Below are 24,923 nucleotides of genomic sequence, written 5' to 3' on the forward strand. Positions count from 1 at the left end.
GCCCTAGCTCTGGAGGGAGGTTCAAACCCTGGCTTCACCTCTTCCTGGCTGTATCATCTTGGGCAAGCTGACAGTACACCTCCGGCCCTGCTTCCTCATACATGAAGTGAGGTTAATGAACTCTGCCTTACAGGGCCGCTCTGGACACAATGGAGAGCACCCTGCACAGAATGGGAGTAAGGATGTGGTGAGCGCCAGAGGCGCCACTCAGGGGCACTTGATTCCAGCACTGAGGAAGCCAGTTAAAGGATGTTCCTCCCTGGTGACTGACCCATCTTGCAGCAGCTAGTGTAGCTGAGGCTCCCTTCTGACCTGGCCAGGCTACACACACTGCTTACACATGAGTGGCTCCCATCTATGAGGAAGACCAAAGGAGGCAACCGTTTCCACTCCCTGGGATTGGCTTCCCTATCAGAGGACATCACCCAGATGTGTGCCTCTTGTGACTCTCCTCCCCTCAAAGGTCTGGCTGGCATGGCCAGGGTCATGGCGGACCCCTCCCTCCCTGACTGGAGTGTGCAGGTGGTGAGAGAAGCAGCCCAGGAACTCCAGGAAGGATACACGTGATTGCAGGAGAGCCTATACGTGTTCTCGATGATGCCTTCTTCACTGACATCCACAAAGATCTGCTGCCCACACACGGCACACACACTGTCCGAGAGGTGCTTGGTGGGCATGCCTGACTCGCTGTAGAACTGGGAGAGAAGAGCAGGAGGAAAAGACAGAAAAGATGTGAGAATCAACCAAAGTGGGACGATACCAGGGAGGCCTGGGGTCTTCTGGAGAGACCGTGACATGGCAGGTGGAGGATCCCGAGCTGGAGAATATCTCACCGTCAATCATCCTCATCTCTGTGGGGCAGACAGGGTGGAAGGACTAGACCAGAGGTGGGCTGGGAAGTCAGATCAGACAGAACCTGAAGACGGGGCTGGTCAGCATCAGGGCAAGGAGGCGGGCAGGGAGAAGGGTTCAGGGCTGCTGACAGGGAACTGTGTCAGCTAAGCCACTCTGTGGCCACACCATGGTTCCCTCAGATGGGCAACACCTCTTCTCCAAGAGAAACGCCAGTGAAACACCTGGTGCAATGGCGGCTGGGTGACAAGGACACTTTCAGGCACTTGCTGCAGCAGTAAAACAGCTTCAACCCACTTGGACAGCATTTGGCATGATGTCTCAAACTGCCACACCATTTAACCCATTAACTTCACCTTAAGAAATTTAAAGAAATTTCTTTAAAAAAATATCAAAAAAGCTTCATGCATACAGATACTCATTTAAGTGTTATTTATAACTAAAGAAGTGAAGAGTCGTCTGGCAACCTCTCAAAAAGTTAAACACAGCAATACCATATGACACAGCAATTCAATTCTTAGATAATACTCCTAAAGAATAAACACCAGGCCTAACCACACACTTGTACACCAATGCTCATTAGCAGCATTAATCACAAATAGCCAAAAGGTGGAAACAGCCCAAGTGTCCATCAAGAGAAGAACGGACAGACAAAATGGGGTCTATCCCTCCAATGAAACGCTACTCAGTCCCAAGAATAATACAGTTCTGATACATGCCAAAACACGCAGGCACTTTGGAAACATGCTAAGTAAAACAGGTCAGACAGAAAAAGATAAACATTGCACTGGTATATGAGTCTTTCTATAAAATATCTAGAATAGCCAAATTCATAGACAGAAAACAGAACAGAGGTAACCAGTGGTGGGGAGGAGGAAATGGGTTATTGCTTCTGTTTGGGATGATCAAAAATTTTGGAAATAGGACACTTAACAATGGCTAAAACGGTGAATTTTATGCTACATATATTTTCCCAAAAAAAGCAAAAAGAAAAAAAGAAGCAAACAAAAACAAGCAAAAAAATGGAAAGAACCATACGTGGCCAACAATAGAAGGACGCCTCAATAAACTGTGGCACCTACTCAAGGGGCTAGACAGGCAGTGAGCCAACTGAAGCTTGAGATACAACATTAAGTGTCAAAAGCAGGGCACAAAATTGGAGGCACAGTATTGTTGGCACCATATGTAAAGACAAGCAAGCAGATCAATTAAAAGGTCAGAAGGAAATGTATGAGAATATTTACACCAGTGATGTCTTGGTAGTAGGATTATAAATGGGTGTTTTTTATTTTGCCTACTTTTCTGTACTCAAATTTTCCTTAATGAACATATGTAACAGGCAAACTTCAGCGATATTGTGGGTTCCATTCCAGAACACCACAAGAAAGTGAGTCACACAAATTCTTTGGTTTCCCAGTGCATCTAAAAGTTCTGTTTCTACTTACTACTCGGTGTGCAATAGCATTATGCCTAAAAAACCGACCGTGACAGCAACATCCAAGACCACAGATCACCATAACAAGTAACAATGAAAAAATTCAAAATACTGCCAGAAGCACCAAAATGTGACACAGAGACACAAAGTGACAAAGGCTGTTGGAAAATGGTGCTGACAGACTTGCTTGATGCGGGGGTGTCATAAACCCTCAATTTGCAAAAAGCAAAACAAAAACCTATCTGCAAAGTGCAATAAAGCAAAGCATGATAAAAAGAGGTATGCCCACACCTTAAAAGATTATTTATTACCCATGGTTAATCACAGTGAATGAGCAATTCCATGCTCCAAAAAGAAATTCAAATTTTTGCATACTTTCCTTGTGGTTTATTGTTCAATAGCTACATAGCATTTCCCCTTGATCCCAAGAATAAAAGACTTGAATTTTGTTGAACCTATTTTTTTTTTCTTTTCATTGTCTTAAAAATGATGGTAAAACCCACATAATATAGAATTTACAACTACTTTTAAGTATATAGTTTGGTAATGTCAGTAAGTATATTCACATTGATCTGCAGCTCATCTCCAGAACTTTCACATCTTGCAAAACTGTAAAATTAATTCTTTGAAAGGCTTCTGGGTGTACCTATAAAGGAAAATAGATTATACTTAGCCTTTTTTGTATTGTTATTTTCCTAACTTGAGTTTGCTTTGTTTTTTGTTTCCAAGCAACCGTCTTCTGAAAACTTCACAGACTGTTAGCTGGTTAGGAGGGACAACAGTGGAAGAAGGGCGGGCATGAAGAAGCTGGGACAAGGAGTAGGGAGGACACAGCTATGTCTGCCATGACCTCCACTCCACATGCGGCTTCTCTGACTCCAAGCAGCCCTTCTGAGAAATGGCCTCTCCTGACTCCAAAAGTCCTCCGGGTAGAGGGCAGAGCTGCCCCGAGAATCCATGAACATAGAGTTTCCAGCCTTTAACCCTCCCTCCCCGTCTTGCAAGAATGTCTGAAGTGACTCAAGGGGAGCTTGTTACTGTCACAGAACACCAGAGCAGCCCCGTCACTGGGGAAACCAAAGCCCAGAAAGGAAAGAAAGTAGCTGTGATGAGAACCCAGACCCCTTGACCAAGACGTTCATTGACATCTGAACACTGAAGAAATGCAGCTACTTAGCTCAGTGAGGGCCAATAATTCAAAAGGTTCTGATTGTGTATCGACAGCACAAAAGGAAAAGTAAGTTAGGGTGAAGCCAAACCTGTGGAAGCCCAAAAGCTGCAATTCTCCAAAGCAGGAATCTGAATGTTTGTGCTGAGGCGACCTGTGAGAGAGACTCCACCAGAGTTCAAGAGGCTGACGGCTCTGAATGTGCCTCCCTGAGTATTTCTGAACAGCAAGAAGAGAGACCAAGAAGTCTGAGCCCAGCTCTGACACCAAATCCTTGCACACTTGTGCAGCACAGGAACACCACCACTCACTCTGGCCCATGGCATCGGCAGTGAGAAAGGGGAACCCTCCAACTCAGGACAGGAGAGCTCTGAGGAAGAACTTAACCTCAAACCGCTCCAAGTTCTGCCCCCAGGATACTGGGGCAGGGATAGAGCATCAGAGAGAACCTGCGTGAGGTGATGAGAGTAGGAGGGACACCAAGGCAAAGTTCTATTACGCCTCTAGCTTCTCCATTCTCCCTGTGAGCTAATGCAGTGACAGGCCAGCAGGGTCAAATCCCACAATGTTTCAACAGTTATCAGATGAGTCTGTCAAGTCAGGAAGGTCCCAGCAACCAACAGTTCGCAGAGCCCACTGAGACTGTGTAAGGAGGCCCTCAGGCTGAGTGAGGTAAAGTACAGGGAGGAAGATTCCAGTTTAACCTCAAGAGCCTGATGCCTCAGTGTGGAAAGGGCTCAAGGGGCCACAGTTTGTCAGGACAGACTGCATTTCCGTCCTCTGTCCCTTACTCTCTTGATGATCTTGAGCAAGCCACTCAAACTCTTCTTTCCTTCTGTCAGATACACTGGGTACCTACTAGGTACCAGTCACTGGACTAGGTCTTGGGCTATGCTGGAAAAACACAGACCTGGCCTCTGTCTTCAGGAAAACTACAGCAAGGGGAGACTGGCATTTAATGGCCATACTACTCAAAGCAATCTACAGATGTAATGAGATCCCTATCAAATTACCCATGACATTTTTCACAGAACTAGAACAAATGATCCTAATATTTATATGGAACCATTAAAGACCCAGAATTGCCATAGCAATCCTGAGGAAAAATAACAAAGCAGGAGACATAACACTCTTAGACTTCAGGCAATACTATAAAGCTATAATAATCAAAACAGTGTGCCATTACCACAAAAACAGACATATATAGATCAACGGAACAGAATAGGGCGCCCAGAAAAAACCCACATACCAATGGTCAATTAGTCTTCAACAAAGGAGCCAATAATATAAAATGGAAAAAAGACAGTCTCTTCAGCAAGTGGTGCTGGGAAACCTGGACAGCTGTATGTAAACCAATGAAGTCAGAACATACCCGCACACCATGCACAAAAATAAACTCAAAACAGCTTACAGACTTAAACATAAAATACGACACCATAAAACTCCTAGCAGAGATCATAGGCAAATATTCTCTGACATAAATCATAACAATGTTTTCTTAGGTCACTCTCCCAAGGCAACAGAAATAAAAGCAAACAAAAAAAATGTGACTTAAACTTATAAGCTTTTGCATAGCAAAGGAAACCATTAAAAAAAAAAAAAGACAACCTATGGAATGGGAAAAAATATTTGCAAATGATGCGACCAACAGGGCTTGATTTCCAAAAAATACAAACAGCTCATACAACTCAAGAACAAAAAACCAAACAGTCCAATGGAAAAATGGGCAGAAGACCTTAATAGATATTTCTCCAAAGAAGATATACAGATGACCAATAGGCACATGAAAAGGTACTCAACACTGCTAATTAATAGGGAAATGCAAATCAAAACTATAATGAGGTTATCACCTCATATCAGTCAGAATGGCCATCAAAAAAACCTACAAACAGCTGGACAGAGTGTGGAGAGAAGGGAACCCTCTTACACCATTGGTGAGAATATAAATTGGTGAAACCACTAAGGAAAACAGTATGGAGGCTCCTCAAAAAATAAAAATAGAGTTGCCATGTTATCCAGCAATCCCACTCCAGGGCACATACCAGATAAAACTACAATCCAAAAAGTTACATGCAACCCTATGTCGACAGCAGCACTATTTACAATAGCCAAGACATAAAGAAGATATGGTATATATACACAATGGAATATTACTCAGTAATCAAAAAGAACTAAACAATGCCATTTACAGCAATCTCTAGGACGGATACCATACTAAGTGAAGTAAGGCAGAAAAAGAAAGACAAATACCATATAATAACACTTATATATGGAATCTAAAATACGATACAAATCAATGTATCTACAAAACAAAAACGGACTCACAGACAGAACAGACTTGTGGTTGCCAAGGGGTAGGGAGGATAGAGGAGGGAAGGAATGGGACTTTGGTAGTATCAGAGTCAAGCTATTAGATATTGGATGACTAAACAATAAAGCCCTACTGTATAGCACAGGGGACTACATTCAACATCTTGTGACAAACCACAATGGAAAAAATATGAAAAAGAATACACACACACACACACATATAACTGAGTCACTGCATTGTACAGAAGAAATTAATGCATACTCCAATAAAATTTTTTTAAATGTACATAAAATGAGAACTAATTACTTAGAAGGCTAAAATAAGAATTAGTTATTTAAAAGGCATTCAAAGGGCTATCGAAGAACACTGCAGTGAAGGAGTCTCCTAACTAAGCCTAGGTCATCTGAGGAGGCTTCCTGAGAGGAGTGGCACTTTAGGCTGAGAGGTGAAGCATGAGTAGAAGTTAGAGAGATGGAGAAGCAGGAGTGACAAGAGGCAGCCAGCGGCAGGAAGAGCCTGATGCACTTGAGAAACTGGAAGCCGTCTGTAAGAAAGAGGAAAACAGTAAGTCCTTAAGGCCAAAATGGAGGATTGTGGACTTTAAATGAGAAGTCATCTAAAGGCTTTATTTTACAATCATATTGTTTAAAAGATCACTCAATCTTCCATGTGAAAAATGGATTGGAGATGAGGCCAAAATGGATTCAGTGAGACCAGCTAAGAGACAGTTACAATATTTTAAATGCAACAGATAATGGGGGCCTATGCTCAGGTGATATGCTATGCTATGCTAAGTCACTTTAGTCGTGTCCGACTCTGTGTGACCTCATGGACAGCAGCCCACCAAGGCTCCTCTGTCCACAGGTTTCTCTAGGCAAGAATACTAGAGTGGGTTGCCATTTCCTTCTTCCATGCTCAGGTGATAACTTGGGCTAATTTGATGGCAATAAAAACTGGGAGAAGTGGACCAATTGTTGATACCAAAGAGACAGCTAACTAGGAAAGGCCTGGAGTTCAGAATAGAGTTCTGGATTACAGATCTGGAAGTCATGGAAAAAGAAAGGAAATAACTAGTGAAGAATAGAGAAGATGGTTTCACCTTGAGCTCATAATAACATTTAAGGGGAAGGAAAATTAGCAGAGAAGACAGAAAATATCAGAGAGAAAGAAAACCAGGACAAGGTAATGTCATAAAAGCCACCATGAGGAGGCGGAAGTGGTGGGGGGAACCCTTTTTAAGAAGAAAGAAGTGCTGAGTCAACTGTGCTGTTGACTGCTGAGATCATAATCAATCCCCCAGAGTAAGTGACATAGAGTCCCTGGTGATCTGAGTAAGAGTCACTTCATAAGAAGGGTATGACTGAGGCCAATTAGAATGGCCCAGGAAGCGGGGGAAAGGTGATCAAAAAGGAAACAGAAACTTTCCACAAATTTAGCTGTCAATGACAGGAAATGGCCCAGTAGCTAGAGAAGGTGTGCCAAAGAAAGGACATTTTTTCAAACAGAATATTTAAATGATTAATAGGCAAGAACCCAGTAGAGGGAGAAGTCGAAGTCCTAGGTGAGAAAGGAAGTCAGTGGTACACCAGGTCCCTGGGGAGGCAGGAGGTGCGGAATCTAGAGCTCAGGTAGAGCTGGCCTCTGATGGGGGAAAGGACACTTACTCCACTGTTCCTGGAGGGGAGGAGGAGGAGACAGGTGCAAACAGAAGCGGGTCTATAGGTACGGTGTCAGGACTGGGGGGATTCCTGTTTGGTTTCTAGTTTCTCAGGAAAATAGGAGGCAAGATCATCTGCTGAGAATGAAGGGCAGAGGGAAGGGGTGTTAGAGGTTTAAGAGAGGTTTGAAACAGAGATTACTCAAAGTGGGAGAGGGTGTGCTCCCGATGAACAGTCAGATTTCTCCTTTTGCACAAGAGCTTGTCTGCAGTAGGGGCTCAGGATACAGGAGCTCCAATCCACACCATCGACCAGCACAGGGAATGTGTGCCACAACAGCCTCGAGGTCTCTTCTGGTCCCTCCTCTCAACTAGTGAGGAGACTAATGGCCAGGGAGCAGAGCCTTGCTCGCGGCCAGACAGTTAGTGGCAGGGCTCAGCTGGCTCCCTGTCAGTTCAAGATGGCTTCAGAAATACCTGCTGAAAAAGTGAATAAAATACCCATTTCCAAGATTATAGTGGAGAAGATTCCATAGCACAGAGTGGTTGAAGGTGATTTCAGACAAAAGATAGCATCAAGAGAGAACTGGCACGCATGGTTAACGATCTGTCTGTCTTGCTTTATGTGTTGACTATGATGAAGATACAAAGTCTACAAGGGCCCTGTGCTCCAGGTGATTAGATATAAAATAGGTAGCGCAGCAGGACAGTACAGCAGGTAACAGCAGTTGCTATCATCATCACCATCTGAGTGTCTGCCATGGGCCAGGCTACTCTGCAAAGTGCTTGACATTAACCCATCTGTTCCTTATCACAATTCTATAAGGCTGACAATATTATTACAGGTAAGAAAAGAAGATGAGAAAGGTAAAGCAACTTGCTCAAGAGTATACAGATAATTAAAAGTGGAGGAGAATCTGAAACTAGGTCTGTCTGACTCTGACCCCTCAGCTCTTTACACTACTATTTCAAGTCAGATGAATGGGTAGCCAGCCCTGTCCTCACATCATCCAGGGCTGCTGAGGCTCTAGGAAGTAGGAAGTCTGAGGCACAGCAATTTGCTCAGGAGACAGAAAATGTGAGCTAGGACACCAGGCCCAATGCAGCACAGTATGTTGCTACCCTGCCTGCCAATCAATCCCACAGAGGAGGAAGTCCCAGAAATAAGCCTATTTCTCAATGCTCCACTGCCCCACCCTTCCATGACTTTTGGGTGTGAATAGAAACTAAACTGACTGGCTGTCACAAGCTTATGACCTCATAGTAACCAGCTGGAAAACACAGACTTCATCCAAGATTCCCTTGAATCAACTGACTCAACAAAACAGTTACTAATTTCTCCAAGTGAGGCAAAACAAAGAGCTGTTGCTGCTGCTGCTGCTAAGTCGCTTCAGTCTGTGCGACCCCAGAGACGGCAGCCCACCAGGCTCCCCCGTCCCTGGGATTCTCCAAGCAAGAACACTGGAGTGGGTTGCCACTTCCTTCTCCAATGCATGCAAGTGAAAAGCGAAAGTAAAGTTGCTCAGTTGTGTCCGACTCGACTCTACACTAACTAAAAAGAGTAGCACAGAGTACTGTAAAAGGAGCTAAGAATGCTTAACACAACTATAAAACATCATAGTTTTATTTCTAGGAATTGTGAAATTAATTAATCACAGATTTTTTTTTTTAGGTCAAACCACTCCCAGAGGGTGACCAAGAGATGAATCAGACCTAGTTCCTGACTGGTACAGCTCCAAAATCAACTATGACTCTTTGGGATAGAAGCTGTGATCACCGAATATACAAAAGACTATGAAGAAATAAATAGAACTGAAAATGTGGTATATATATACAAAGTGAAATATTATGTAGCCTTAAAAAGGAAGGAAATTCTGACATGCCACAACAAAGGTAAACCTTGAGGATATTACGCTAACTGAAATAACCCAGTCACAAAAGACAAATATTGCATATGAGTTCACTTCTGTGAGGGATCTGAAGTGGTCAAATTCATAGAGACAGACAGAATGAGTGTTGCCAGGGGCTGGGGAGAGTGGGGATTAGGGAATTATTGTTTACTGAGTACAAAGGTTCAGTTTTGCAAAATGAAGAGTTCTATAGATGGATGATGGTGACAGCTGAAGAACAATGTAAAGGTATTAACGCCACTCAACTGTACACTGCAAAATGGTTAAGATCGTATGTGTATTTTTAGCAGTTTAAAAAAAGAAAAACTAGGGGTGCTACTGAAAGTGAGCAATGAAGCTAGTAAAGGCTGTACTTGGTCATATTCTGTGCACTGTAGACTACTGATAAATAACTGCTGCTTGAATAAATAAATGAATGAGTTGGCTAATGAATGAGTGGAAAGCTGCTGTCTCTTGACTTCCTCAAATTACCCTCCCCAAAGCACTGATTAGATTCTGGCTTCGAGACCACAGACATTCTCTTTTTTTAACTTCTTTCTTCATGTTTTAAATTTTTTGGCTGTGCTGGATCTTTGCCGCTGCACATGGGCTTTCTCCAGTTGCGGTGAGGGGGGGCTACTCTATACTGGCAGCACTTGGACTTCTCATCTCGTTGCTGGCTTATCTTTTCGCAGAGCACAGGCTCTAGGCGTACATGGGCTCAGTGGTTGTTGCACAGGGGCTTAGTTGCCCTGTGGAATGTGGAATCTTCCTGGGCCAGAGACTAAATCTGTATCCTCTGCAAAGCCAGATGGATTTTTAACCACTGCACCACCAGGGAAGCCCCAAGAATATTCTTGAAATTCAGGCTGTCATGGTTCAGGGGCCTATGTGTTCCTGAGCAGACCAAGGCCCATCTGACCAAAGTGGGCAGAAATAACAACAGTCTTGAAATTTTCAGGATTGGAAAGAACTCTAAGATAGATCCCTTTAATCTCATGTTGGAGTCTCTTCTCCCACATTCCTATCTGATCTAATCTGCTGGCATCCTGAGCCCTAGCAGACCTGTTACTAAATCTCAGCAATATTTATGAAGAGAATTGGAAAACAACGAATGAATTAACTCCTGGTGACTCACCCGGTACTATCACAGGCCATTCTAGTATTCCTATGACCCCCAGGATGGGACCCTGGGGAAACAGCAAACTGCTTGTCTATAGTTAGGATCAGCAAGGTCACATTCTGTTGGATGGGAGTTTTCAGAGTGACTCCTCTGAAAGAGACAGTTGGATAGAGTGACTCCTCTGAAAGAGACAGTTGGATAGAGTGGCTCCTCTGAAAGAGACAGCTGGTTACAGTGGCTTCTCTGAAAAGGAAAGCCATTCTCAATGTCCATTACTTAGGGGAGAGGTAGCTATCAGGTAAGATACTAGGATTCAGAAGACTAGTCTGTGGTATAAAGGAGGGGCAGCACTATTTTTGTCAAGAACACAGGCTCTGGGTGTTGGCATCTGGAGGACAGTCGCTGTCCAGGTGTGGGTTCCAGGTTGTGGGTGCTAAGATGACACCCAGGACACTGACATAGGCTGAGTTGGATAAGGCAGGGTCTAAAAGCCCTGGAGAGCAGGCTGCCTGGTAAAGATGCTCACACTTTATTTTCCTGCTCTTATCGTCAACTCTTTAATAAAGTCCAATGTGATTGTTTGATTCTTACATTCTGTGCTAAGAGGTACAGTGAGGTATGTGGTTTACCCTTGGGACAGACTGTTATCATGGAGTGGTAGGGGTAACTAGTGACATCCCATGAAAGGAAGGAGAATACAGGGGGTCAAGAGTCAGTGTTTGAGACACTCTCCACCCTAACACGAAATTCTCCCCCCAGGTTTCCTGGTGAAGCTGGAATTTATCATTATTAGGGAATTATCTTATGAGGGATTATCATTTACAACCACTGGAGTACCCAATAATTCTTCCCAAGAACATGGGAAGAGGCCCAGGTCAAATCCCATCTTGCAGAGGCCAATGTAATAACTCCATCTCCCAGCTGCTGCTGCTGCTAAATCACTTCAGTCATGTCCAACTCTGTGCAACCCCATAGACAGCAGCCCACCAAGCTCCCCCGTCCCTGGGATTCTCCAAGCAAGAACACTAGAGTGGGTTGCCATTTCCTTCTCCAATGCATGAAAGTGAAAAGTGAAAGTGAAGCCACTCAGTCGCGTCCATCTCTTAGCGACCCTATGGACTGTAGCCCACCAGGCTCCTCTGTCCATGGCATTTTCCAGACAAGAGTACTGGAGTGATGCTAACTCAGTGTTCAATTCTGAGCTTAGCTCCACCTGGACAGAAAAGGGATTCTGCAGATTAGCCATTAGGGACCCACCTGGGAGGGAATAAAGGCTATATTTAAATTGGCAGCTGATAATAACCTTGAGATAAAGTTGGCAACTACTTGGGAAAATCAGAGAATTGGTCCTGTAAAAATAGAAAAAGAAGAAGAAATCACTAGAGGGTAAAGGACAGGATTCCAGTAAGAGACACTCTGAAAAGCTGGCTGTGCCACCAAAGGAAACAGTTTTAGTGAACAGCTGCTGCTGAAAGTGAAGTGAGTAATTAGACAATCTAGGGTCTGAAAATCTCTTCAGGGAGTGAACTAGTTGAATGAACAGCTAAAGACACAACTAAATAAGACAAAATGAGATGCTGCTAAAACATGAGACAGCTGTTCAGAAAAGAATCTAATAGGCGGTCTATAAAGTGACCCAATACACTTTGTTTTCTATTTAATCCATTACAGGAAAAATAAAGAGTCCCATGATACTGAGACACAAAGTCCCAGACCCCAAACTGTACTTGGTTGACATTACACAAGGTGATAGGGCTTCCCAGGTGATACAGTGGTAAAGAATCTGCCTGACAATGCAGGAGACACAAGAGACGCAGATTCTATCCCTGGGTTGGCAAGAACCCTTTGAGTAGGAATGGCAACTCACTTCAGTATTCTTGCCTGGAAAATTCCATGGACAGAGGATCCTGGCAGAATATGGTCCATGGGATCACAAAGAATTGGATATGACTGAGTGACTAGCACACACACCCAAGGTGATAGCTGAATCTTCTGTTTAACCTGAACTGCCCTAAGCCTACCAGCCCAAGGAACAAATGAGATCACCTAACTGTGACATACAAATTAGCACAGCCAAGAGGTCCCCACCTGCAAAACTGCCACAGCTCAGCAAGAGGTCCTGAAGTGCCTCACATGAAGCCAGTGCCAAGCCTTTCTTGTTCTTTTCAATTGGTCTCCATTGATATCTCCTGCCTAAAAGCCAGGACTTGTATGTGGAGGAACTAGGAGAACCCACTTCCCTGATGTTCCAGGGCTTCTCTCCAACTTGCCAAACTTAGACCTAGAAAGAACTCTGGAATGCCTTTCAGTCCCCACACACCAGAGTCACAATTATTTCAGCACAGAAACTGGAGAAATGTCTATTAAACTTGGAAATATTTCTTCTTGGGGTGGGGTCTAATGGTATGGTATCTAATGATACCAAGATGGGGAGCACTTCTGTGTTGTTCACACAATTACAAAAGAACTCATTATTTTTACAAACAGCAAACATATTTCCATTGCAGAAAAAAAGGAGCAAGGATACTGAGTTGGGTTTCTTAGACTGACTGTTACTTTACCTATATTTTAAGCTTGAAGAATCTTTGCATGGTCTCCACCTGGTCCTCTCGCAGCATTTCCTATCTCAGTGAAGGATCCGAGGATCCTTCTGCCTGAGTCAGAAATGTCAGCTTCGGTACCCACCTTTCTTTTCTTCCTGTTTTTTCCTTCAGTCCCCAGAACCAATCTATATCCAAGATTGGCCTTGGAGGTCAAACTTACCTCCAAGATACCTCTCATCTACTTCTCTCCCTTCTCACCGTCTCTACACTAATCCAAGCTGCCTTCACCTTGCACAAACTACTGCAACTGTCTCTTTAAATAGTCATAGTGGGTCACGCTGATCTGTGGACCCTTCTCTGATCTATTCTCTATCCAAGCAGCCAGAATGATCTTTTCCAAGTGCAAATCTGATGATACCATTTTCTATCTTAGACCCTTAGTATTTTTAGTATAAAAATCACAATCTTTCATTTGGCCTATATGGGTTTTTCTAGTCTAGCCTTTATTTCTCTAAAGACTTCTACTATAATTCAGCCCCACAACCACGTTAGCCTTAGTTCCTCAAAATTCTCACCTTTTCTCCCACTACAGGCCTCTTAAACATGCTATTTCCTCTACCTGGTACACACTTCACTTTTCACTTCATCTGGTTAACTCCCACTCATTGTTCAGGTCAGCTCAAAAGTCACACCAGGGAAGCCACCGTTGAGCCCCAAGACTAGGTCAGACGCTGTAACTGTATTTGTTCATAGTATCATGAACCTCCCTTGATATTTATTAGTTATAATTTCTAATAATATAATTTTGTAATATATTATTATGATAATATAATGTATCATATATAATTTATTGGTATTTTAAATTACTTTATTACCCATCTCTCTTGACAGTAAACTCCATCTGGGCAATGATCACGTTTATTTTTGTACACCTTTCTAATCTAAGCACATTAGATGTGCTTAGGGACACAGGAGACATTAAATAAGTATCTGTTGAGTGACTCTCAACTTCCTGTAGGGTAAAGTGACTTTTACCTTATGGCTTAGAGTTAAAAATTCCAGGGTACCTCTGAGATCTAGCTTTCCAAATTTTAAAGAGGGAATTTCCACATATAATCACTCACATCTTGAAGGATTTTGTACGGCTTATCTCTTCCATCAAACAAGTGATGCTATCCTGAACTCTTTGAAGGTGGCAGGAGACAGTAATAAAAGCCCAGGTGAACTCACCCCTATGGTCGATGCCATATAGTCTGCACACATTTCTGCAAAGTCCCGCTCAAGAACACCATAGTAGAGGCCATAGAAGAGGAGAGAAATGCCAAAGTCCATAGCATCTTCAGGTTTGATCCTGTAAGGGAAGCAGCATGGCCTGTAAGACTTGCCCTGAGATGCACTTGCTTTGCATTACTACTCTGGGACACATAAGGCAGCGCCTAAAATTGGAAGCCTCAAGAGTAGAGCAAGTATCGGCAAACTAAAACCAAGTCCAGCCTGTTTGCATACGGTCTGTGGGCACCTCCTTGACAGGCTAGGACTGGAAGCTGTGAAGACCAAGTCAGAGTATCCCTTCTGCCCATTTCCTCACGGGGTCTCCAGTGCCTGCCTCCGGTGACTGATGACCATGGCTTGCAGCGGCCTAGGCTCTGTTCTGGTTCACACTTACACATTGGGGACTCCACCACTGGCAACCACTACACACCAAACAGTGGGATTTTCAGTCTGGAAGTCCGCAACTCACTAATGAATTGCCTCACCTCCAGCAAGTTGCCTAAGTTGAAATGGCCAAGCCCTCCAAAAGGAGGGAAGAGCACAGCAGGTTCTGAGTGTCACTGGAGCAAACTGAAACTGATCCCAATGCTCACCCACCCCCATCAGGCCCCTCCTTTAGAGAATGTTTCACCTGATGCCAAGTGGACACAAAGAATGCCCACCATCTGAGACGGTTCACCCAGGCAAATACATGGGGCAGGGAGGCGTTTTCTCTCTTATTATGTGAATACCTATAAAGCATCCTAGATCTTGCCTTTTGTCCCATGAAACCTAAAATATTTATTTGGTCTTTAAAAAAAAAAAAAAAAGCTTTCTAACCACAGCTTTAGAAAAGAAAGATACAGTTAGTAAATATACCTGTTACATACAATTTTAAGTTGCAACTACACATATTCTGTATCATGTCACCAAAGTTAAATTTTGGTTCAAGTCTTCTCACTAAGGACAATATGCCTATAATATTAAGAAGCTTGTTTTAGTGATTTCATGGACCAATAATTTGCAAACTTGAGTCTGTAAATGTTTATTAAAGAAAACTATCTTTGTTAAAACATTTGTATGAAGAACTGAATGTGTTCACTTAAGACTGTAAATTACATTTATCTCAGAAAGTTGAATTTGCCCACCAATCTTGTAATATGTAATCTACTAATTTGATATCATGGTCTTATACCAATTAACTAATTAGCATCATAAAAATGGTCAAGATTCTCAAGTATATTTTCCTCCTTATGTAGTTTATCAAAGTAGAAATTTTAATTCTAGAATAAATACCTTTAAAGACATAACATAAACCATGGAGAATCTTGGTTTTTACTATTTTTAATCACAAAGGTTAGGAAGCTATCTGGAAATACCTGGGTTTTCTTTGATGAGACCTGACGACTCTTCACTGATATATTCCTATAAATATCTGTGGCACCTGTTTATTCTTTCAGCCTGTACTACACCTGGAAGGAAGAATTCCGTGGTTGTCCTCTCACTACATAAAGTAGGACTGACATCTTTCAGTATCAGAAACTCCTGTACAGTGTACTCAGTTTGGGGAAGAGGTCAGTGGTCATGAATTTAAATTTTAATCCTAAATCTCCAGCTTCAACACACTGTCCCAGGCTTAGAATTCCTCACGACCCATAGCGCCCATTCCCTCAGCCAGAAAACCACATTTCTACCCTTTTCTGCCCTACTTATTGTGCTCTCCAGTCCCAGGGTCATCATCATTGTCATAGTCATTGTCCCAGAGTCCAGGACAGGATTATCTGGCTTTTGCTCTAATGAGCAGGGGGGTGGGAGGGGACCTGTATGCTGAATCAGATCTTTTGGAAAGCTTACAACAATAGGAAGTAACAGCCAGAATCCCACTCCTAGTCGTGTATCCTTAGGAAGCAACTCGGCAATGTTATCTGCGGCAGCAGTACACTGAAAAACAACCTACATGCCCAACAGCGGAGCAAGACTTAAAAGTCCACAGGTTAATTCTGTCTCCTGAGAAATCTCTTAAAGGCAGAATGTCAGCTGTGTTACAAAGCAACAATGCTTATGTTGAACCTGATCTGCGATTAGAACACAGTATCTGGATCCAGGGAGTTTTAACCTGATGTGTTCCTTGGAGAAGTGCGGCTTCTGGGCCTGGGTGGCTCCCACACTCATCTTTGTGGTCTCATTCCCTCACATCTCAGCCCTGGGACTACTATAAGGACTCCAGCAGGCACTGCCTTATTATTTCCGGTCTTGTATCTTTCTAGGTGGATCTGCTGCCAGGTGCAACCAACCGTTCCATGAGTTCAACTGTCTAGCCTGGGGTCAGCAAACTTTGTCTGTAAAGGTCCAGATTGTAAGTATTTTAGGTTTATGGCCCTAAAGTCTCTGCCACAATTATTCAACTCTGCTGTGTTACTGCAAAAACAGTAACAGGCAATGTGTAAACAAATGAGTGTTTCAGCAGAAGTGTTTCATTTTCTAAAAACTGAAGGCAGGTCAATTTGGCCCATAGGACGTTGTTTGCCAACTCCTACTCTTCTTGAACATAAGACCGCTAAGGTAGAGTGGATGTTGTAAGAAACAATACACACATGGAAAAGGAAAATGGTTCTGCTGGGGTGATGGAGTTATGGGTAATTGGTTATAATCATTATTATGCTTATTTTTGTTATTATAGTTTTCCATTAAAATATAAATTCTTAGAAAGTACAACCAATGGTTTGAGACTCTTAACTCTGTATTATCCAGACATTCCTTTCTCTTTGCCAGCACAAAATCATAGAAGGGACAGCCATCCTCCCATCCTCCACAGCCCCAGTCGCCTATCCTAAGTGCCATGTTCCTCTTGCTAATACTCAGGACTTGTCCCAGGAGCAAAGGTACATCTCACCAGTCCCTTCTCCCCAAACACTAGCAAAAACAAAAGCAAAGGGTACTCACTTGAATAATAAGTTAAGACCAAAGAGGGTAAACATGACAGCCATGTAGCCAACGATGCCAGTGGCATAGCTGATTTTATAGATTAGCAGGAACCACTTATAAACCAACCTGGAGAAAGGAGAAAAAATTAGTGTAATGCTGACCCAGAAACACTGGCCTAGAGCCTCTGCATCACCAGAATTCCTTTCTCTCACATTAATGGGGACATCAGGCTCTTTGCTTAGGACTTATATTGAGCAACTTCAGTTACTATACATGGCTGATTACTCCCTCAATTGCAAAACACCTCCACATACCTGGGAGGTATTTTGTATTTGTATTTTGGTATTTATATTTTCCTGGTCTCAAACCAAGGGAAAAAAAGGGAGCATTAAAAGGAGGTTTCAACATATGTAAAATAGATAGCCAACGGGAATTTGCTGTATGTCTCAGAAAACCCAAACAGGGGTTCTGTATCAACCTAGAGGGGTGGGATGGGGAGGGAGATGGGAGGGAGGTTCAAGAGAGAGGAGATAAATGTATGCCTATGGCTGATTCATGTTGATGTCTGACAGAAAACAACTCTGTAAAGCAATTATCCTTCAATTTTTCTTTTTTTTAAAGACAAGGTTTCAACATCAAACAAAGAATGCCTGCCTAACCTCAGACAACTATGTCATCTCAAATTTAGGTTAGCTGGATAAGGAAGTGAAAATCAGTAACTACAGCTATGCTCAGAAGGAAACAGGTATTCTTGTCAGGAAAGAGGATTCAAGGAAAGATGAATAAGAGGTAGAATTAGCTACAGGCTTTTGTAACTGGGCATGGTTAATCTGAATACTGCTTTGTTCTAAGCCATAGAACAATAACAAAATGAATTATGTCTAATGAGTTTGCTTCTGAATTTTTTTCCTCCCTTGGAAGAGAAGGGATAACGAAGGAGGCACTCAAAGAATACATTTGGATGTGTGTGTGTGATAGTAGTGTGGGTTGGGGAGTGGGGGTTGGATGGGGGTATGAGATTCTCCTCAAAGAGGAGCCATGCTCCCTAGGATCCAATGAAAAGAAGTATGGAATCTGGTTGGTTGACTGTAAGTAGGTTCGGAGAGGAAAGACAGCTCCCAGAATGTACCAGAGCCTTTTAAATGCTGTGGATGTAGGTCCCTTTTATCATGGGCCACTGTTCTACCAGCAAGGAGAGCTAAAGATCAACTCAGCAAGTTTGTCTAGCTATTGAGAGCCAACGAGGTTGCTGTCACTCTGCTGGGCCTCAGGGAAGATGCTCAAGGTCCCTGCTTGGGCCTCCCTGCTGTGGCTAAGCAAGAGTGTAATGACTTCTCAGGTTAGCAAAGGGACCCAAACACCTTGCAGTGTCCACCTTCAAAGACCACAGAAGCTCCACCATCCAGAGTTTGCAATGATCAGCTGGGAGTGAGATACAGTGGAAAGGATATGGCATTTTAGGAGGAACGTGGATTAAGTAACCCCAGATGAGTCATATCAACTTGAGACAAGTTTATTAAGTCCTAAAACAGGAACCCCTTACTACCTTTCTCACTGGATTGTACATAGCCCATTTCCTAGTGTATAAAATACATGATCAATAAATGCTGCATAAATAAATGTGCATGTTTATGAAAGTGCTTTGAAACTGTAAAGCATTACTGAATGCTAGTTGTTAATCATCACTGAAAACTTCTCATGTTATAAGCGTATTTTCAGTCATTTAGCTAAGATATTTAAATTATCTGATGATGCTTAACATGCTTTATTACACTCTTTCTTCATATTACCCTATATGAGATAGCAATTATTATCACATTTTTTAGGGATAAAGAATTCAAGGCTGAGAAACATGCAGTCATATGGGTCATATAATTAACAAATGGCAGGCCTGGGGATTTCCAATCCACAGCTATCTGGCTCCAGAGCCTGTATATTTTATGATGGCTTTTAATGTAGGAGACTTTCCAGGTGGCTTAGTGGTAAAGAACTTTCCTGCCAAGCAGGAGATGCAGGTTTGATCCCTGTGTAGGGAAGATCCCTAGAAGAAGGAAATTGAAACCCACTCCAGTATTTTTGACTGGGAAATCCCACGGACAGAGGAACCTGGCGGGCTGAAGTCCATGGGCTCACGAAAGAGTCAGACACAACTTAGCAACTAAACAACAGTAACAACAAACTGCTGCTGCTGCTAAGTCGCTTCAGTTGTGTCCGACTCCGTGCACCTCCATAGACGGCAGCCTACCAGGCTCCCCCGTCCCTGGGATTCTCCAGGCAAGAACACTGGAGTGAGCTGACATTTCCTTCTCCAATGCATGAAAGTGAAAAGTGAAAGTGAAGTCGCTCAGTCGTGCTGACTCTTAGCGACCCCGTGGACTGTAGTCTACCAGGCTCCTCTGTCCATGGGATTTTTCAGGCAAGAGTACTGGAGTGGGTTGCCACTTCCTTCTCCATAACAACAAACTACCATAGCCAGAGAGGAGCTTCTGGATCACTTACTTCACCTTGTAAGTAACCTTTACTTTGCAGAATTAAAACAAACATGTAGAAGAACAGAAGGCCAAGAAAAGGCTGGCAGTAAAGAAGAACATAAGCAGCATGGGAAAACGAGTAAGTTTCAAGTTGGAGGTCTCTGGATCATATAGTCACAACTCTGAGACTGGCCAGTTCCTCTATTAGGCTCTCCTGGACCTGTACACGTGTCTCACAGCACTTACCAACTGCACTGAAACAGCTGCTTTCTTGTCCATCTCCTCCATTAAAACGAGTACTCCTTGAGGGCAGGGACCATGTCTTATTCAGCTCTGTATCCCCAGCACTCAGCACAGGGCCTGACACAGAGCAGGTGCTTGTTGAATGAATGAATGAGAAAATCTCTCTTTTTTTTTTTCTGTCAAGCATAGATATAAATGACCTCACAAGCTGGTTGGGAGGATCAGATGAGAAATGCATTTGGAAATACAAAGAATTATACAGGAAGGGGCTGCTTTGTGACCAAAGAAGGAAGTATTGTTTGTTATAATTCTCCAGTTTAAATTTGCTGAGATTCATTCATTCAACAAAAATTCAGAGTAGGCTACTATGTGCCAGGCCCTTTGGCAGAGCCTGGATATACAGTGACAAACAACATGGATGTGACTCCTGATCTCACAGTTAGTTAGTGGGGGAGACAGACACTTAAAATAATATTCAGTCATAAACTGTGATAAGCTCTATGAAGGAAAGCTACAGGACACTAGGAAGAGAATGTGACAGAAAATCTACTTAAGAGATCTGAGAAGAGTTCACAGAAGAAAACAACACTTAAAATGAGACCATGAGGACCAGGATTTGCTTACTTATACTGTTAGCTTTTAATATAAACAGACCTTGATGTAAACCGTAAGGTAAGCTATAGGGAAATATTTGGGTGGTTTTATTCTGTGAATGGGGCAGGAGATCTCCCAATCAGCTTGTTTTGGTGGGGCTGTGTGCCAAGTAATCTTGGCAGATAAAAACTGTAATTTTTTTTTCAGTTTAAGCCCACCCACCTCCCATGCATCCCAATCCATTAGTTTCAGGAAACTTGGCTCCTTCCCACTACCCACTAGCTAAATTCTCACCTTGGGGTTGTCTGGACTAGTGGTTTTCGGGTGGCTCGGAAGGTGACAAAGGCTGTGACAGTGGAGAACAAGATCCAGATCACTAGGAACCTCCACCAATGCAGCTTCACTGTGAAATAGAGGGGAACAACCCACATCTGAAAGAGGGTCACCATCTGAAACACAAACATAAGCACTTCAGCTCTAGCCAGCTTCCTCTGTAGCTCCAACCACAAATCCAGAGCATATCTTTTGTGTTCCATTTTAGCCTGATCCTCTGTGCGCTTCCAGTTTTGGATAAAAGCATCTCCTAGTGACCCAAGTTAGAAACCCTGGGACCATGCTTGACACGAACCTTTTCCCCCACCCAACTGTTCATTGTACCTACTCTTTCCTTTCCATTTGAGCCCTTGCTGTCTCTTACCTGGCTGACCATGACCTCTTTATTAAGTCTCCCTGAATTCAATGCCTCTGCTCCAATGTATCCTTCCCAGGAGCATACTCAGTCGTGAACATGTCACTCTACTGCTTAGAACCCTCTGAGGTCCCCCTTTCTATAGATAAGATCTGACATCCTTAGGCCCAACATCCTTAGGCAGTCATATCTCCCACAATGGAGCTCCAAACTACTGTTTCAGGACCATCTTGAGATTAAAACATCCTTCCCACCTGCCTTTCAGCCTGAGAGCACCTCATGAGAGACACATTCTTATTCTGCTAGGCAGAATAAATCATGATTTCCCAGTGCTCCAAAAGCATTTTCCTTTCTACCATCATTACAGTGCTTATCTAGAGTATGAGGTTAGGTTCGAATTCATTCTCTACCTTACTATAAGCTCCTTGAGAGCAGCGACAAGGCCATACTCTGGCCCATGATAGATCCTCAATGAATTTAGATAACTGAGGGGAAAGCAAGACTAGAACCTTAAGAGAGAGGCACATTTCTGTTATAAGAGTATCTATTTTACTTTCGCTCCTTCCACCTCAGACTTGTTAGCTAAGGTGTTCCAAATGTATAAAATGATTCTAAGTCAGAAGTTGGGACCAATACCAGTCTTCTGCTTCCCCAAGTCTTCTCCTTCCCCAACCACCCAACCGTCACTAGATGGCACTCTTCTCAGGTGAGTAGCAGGTATAAAAAAGATAATTGGCACTTAGAGGCTTTCCTCCTGGTATTAAATGAAATGAAAGAATATATTTTTTTAAAAGAGGGGTGGCTATAGAGAGGACAATAGCAGCTAGCATCCTAAAGTTCCACAGAGGAGAAAACTTTTGAGAAAATATTTACTCTTGAGGATTTCTAGACTAGTGCTGCCTAGTCCAAATATAACATGAGTCATATGCGTAATTTTAAGTTTTATAATAGCTATGCTTTAAAAAAGCAAAGAGATGCAGATGATCTTAATTTTAATATATTTTATTTAACCCAATGCGTCTAAAATATTACCCTTTTGACACGCACTCAATATAAACTACCCATGAAACATTTTATTCTTTTTTTTTGTAATAAGGTTTTAAAATCCGATGTTTTATATTTACAATATATCTCAAAAGAGACCAGCCACATTTCAGGAGTTCTACTGCTACATCAGACTGGATAGTGCAGCTTAAACCATCTTTTTAGTGTTTAGCTACTGCTCTTTTATAGACTGCTCTGTGGCAAGAAAAAGCTTTAGTTTTTTAGTGTTATTTTATATATTTTAAGAGAGAGAGAGAGAGACAGAGGAAGAGAATGGTGACCAGCCACGTTGCCTTCGAGCTTCTATTGCTGTCTGCCCACTGCTCAGTGAACAATGCAGTCTCAGGACCAGTTCACTGTACAGGAAGATGCAGTTGACGCCCTGAATGAAGCATTCTAAAATATCCTAGCCTTATAAGGAGGGAAGGATAGGGGAAAAGGATAATTAAGGAGTTTGGGATGCACACGTACACGCTGCTATGCTTAAAATGGATAACCAAGAAGGACCTACTGTGTAGTACATGGAATGCTGCTCAGTGTTATGTGGCAGCCTGAAAGGGAGGGGAGTTTGGGGGAGAACGAACACATAGGTATATGTATGGCTGAGTCCCTTTGTGGTCCACCTGAAACTATCACACATTGTTAATGGGCTATATTTCAATACTAAATAAAAAGTAATTAAAAAATAAAAATTAGACGGAAAAAAAAAAATTCTGGCCTTACAAAAAATACTGTGGAAGCACCAGGACGTACTAACAAATGGCTCCCCAAATAATGCTCTACGTGACATTCTAGGAGACACATGGAGGAGACCAGAAAAGTGCATCACAACAAACAACTGCAGATTATTTAAACTAGGGGATAAGGCAACTAGAGTCGTGACACTGAAAGTGGGTAGATGAAGGTGGGTGTGGAAGGAAGGGCTGCATGGTCGTCAGCCTTCATATCATTTACTCTGACAGGCTCATGGGAGTGTTTATAAAGCAGTAGGCCCAGAGACTTGAGAAGAAATCAATCACATGGTCCAGTCACATATGTTTTCTCTGAGAAAGAACAGGAATTCTTGTCTACTTCCAGCTTTTTCCAAAAATTTGGCTTTTTACATAAAAACAACCAGCCTGCCCTCACAGCCTCTTTCTCACTCCCCATCACCAATAGCATGTTCTGGTGGGGAGGGGGTGGGTGGGAAGCAAGTTAAGATAATTATCCCCACATGAGCTGTAGCTATGCATATTTGGGGTTAGAAACTGGATTTTATTCACGGTGGAACAAAGACATAGTTAGGAGTAAGTCTGGGCTTCCCTCATAGCTCAGTTGGTAAAGAATCTGCCTGCAATGCATGCAGGAGACCTGCGTTCGATTCCTGGGTCAAGAAGATACCCTGGAGAAGGAAATGGCAACCCACTCCAGTATTCTTGCCTGGAGAATTCCATGATTAGAGGAGTCTGGCAGGCCACAGTCCATGGGGTCGCAAAGAGTCGGACACGACTGAGTGACTTTCACTTTAGGTTCTTCGAAACAGATGTCCCGGAAGAAGCCCTGCAAACCTGGATTCTAGTTCTGATCTGCCTCCAAATCATTAGGTCACCCCAAGGAGGGTTTGACATGATTTTCAAAGCCCTTTAAGTTCTAGCACACTAAGGTTCTGTTAGACCTTATCTGAGCCTTGTATCCCAGACTCCCTGGGAGAGTGAAGGCAGTGTTCACTCTCACTCATCCATCAAGTATTTACTGCACATTTAATGGGAAGAGAAATAAACATGACTTCTAGTTCCTTTCTTCAAGGAGCTAACAGTCTAGCAGCAGGCTAATAACAAAGATCAAATCCTTATTTAATGACTCAATAAAACTTTAGACCCTTTCTAAAGAAGAAAAAATCATTAAAGATCAAGTGGACATAGTAGAATGATATAATATAGTGAAATGACTAGTGACTTTAGAATTAAAGACATCTAGATATGTATCCCAATATAGCTACTTTCTGTTACCTAGGCAAGTCACTCAGCTCTAAGAGCCTTAGTTTTTTAAAGTATAAATGAAGTTAACAGTATCTACTCCATTAGGCTATATAGATTATGTGTTAATGCATGGAAAACTTTCAGAACAGTACCCAACAAGGCAAGCATTCAATACAAGTAATGCAATAAATATAATGTAAGGATTCAATATGATAGCTCTTTTATTTCAATGGCAGCTTTCCAGGTGGCTCAATGGTAAAGAATCAGCCTGCAATGCAGAAGACATGGGTTAAATTCCTGAGTCAGAAAGACCCCCTGGAGAAGGAAACATCAACCCACTCCAGTATTCTTGCCTGGAAAATCCCATAGGTAGAGGAGTCTGGAAGTTGCAGATCCACGAAGTTTCAGAGTCAGCCATGACTGAGTGACTAAAAAAAAATTATTTCAATGGCAACAATGTGTATAAAACCATAAGCACAGCTGCATAGTACGCACAGTTGCTTAAATAAATGAGAACTCTTACTATGGCTTCACATGATTGAAAATTCCTAAAGTCACATATATAAGGGAGCAAAGATTGCAGGGAGAACTAAAATAATCAACATATTAAAAGTGGTGAGGTATTAAGACACTCTCTGCCAGGGAAGTCTGAAAGCCAGATTCTGTTCAGGGCCTTGAAAGCAGCTGCTGGGGTGAGAGCCCAGGTCACAAAAGGGCAGGCAGAGGGGCTGGGTGAACACAACAGTTTACTACGGGGAAAATGGTAAGTTA

At 42.7% G+C, this 24,923-nt stretch overlaps 1 protein-coding gene across 2 annotated transcripts in view; it reads right to left on the reverse strand.

Moving 5' to 3' along the window:
- The window catches only part of RNF121 (ring finger protein 121), an 85,879-nt gene that overhangs the window by 7,271 nt on the left and 53,685 nt on the right, over window positions 1–24,923 (reverse strand). The window contains exons 4-7 of one of the 2 annotated variants that reach the window (XM_005689873.3): window positions 20,757–20,911; window positions 17,173–17,280; window positions 14,209–14,329; window positions 562–695 (exon numbers count right to left, since the gene is read on the reverse strand). In XM_005689873.3, the coding sequence (XP_005689930.1) occupies window positions 562–695; window positions 14,209–14,329; window positions 17,173–17,280; window positions 20,757–20,911 (518 nt within the window). The remainder of the gene's footprint in view (window positions 1–561; window positions 696–14,208; window positions 14,330–17,172; window positions 17,281–20,756; window positions 20,912–24,923) is intronic. The other variant, XR_001919226.1, reaches the window with a different exon arrangement.

This window comes from Capra hircus, chromosome 15, assembly GCF_001704415.2.
Source record: "Capra hircus breed San Clemente chromosome 15, ASM170441v1, whole genome shotgun sequence".
Lineage (NCBI taxonomy): Eukaryota > Metazoa > Chordata > Mammalia > Artiodactyla > Bovidae > Capra > Capra hircus.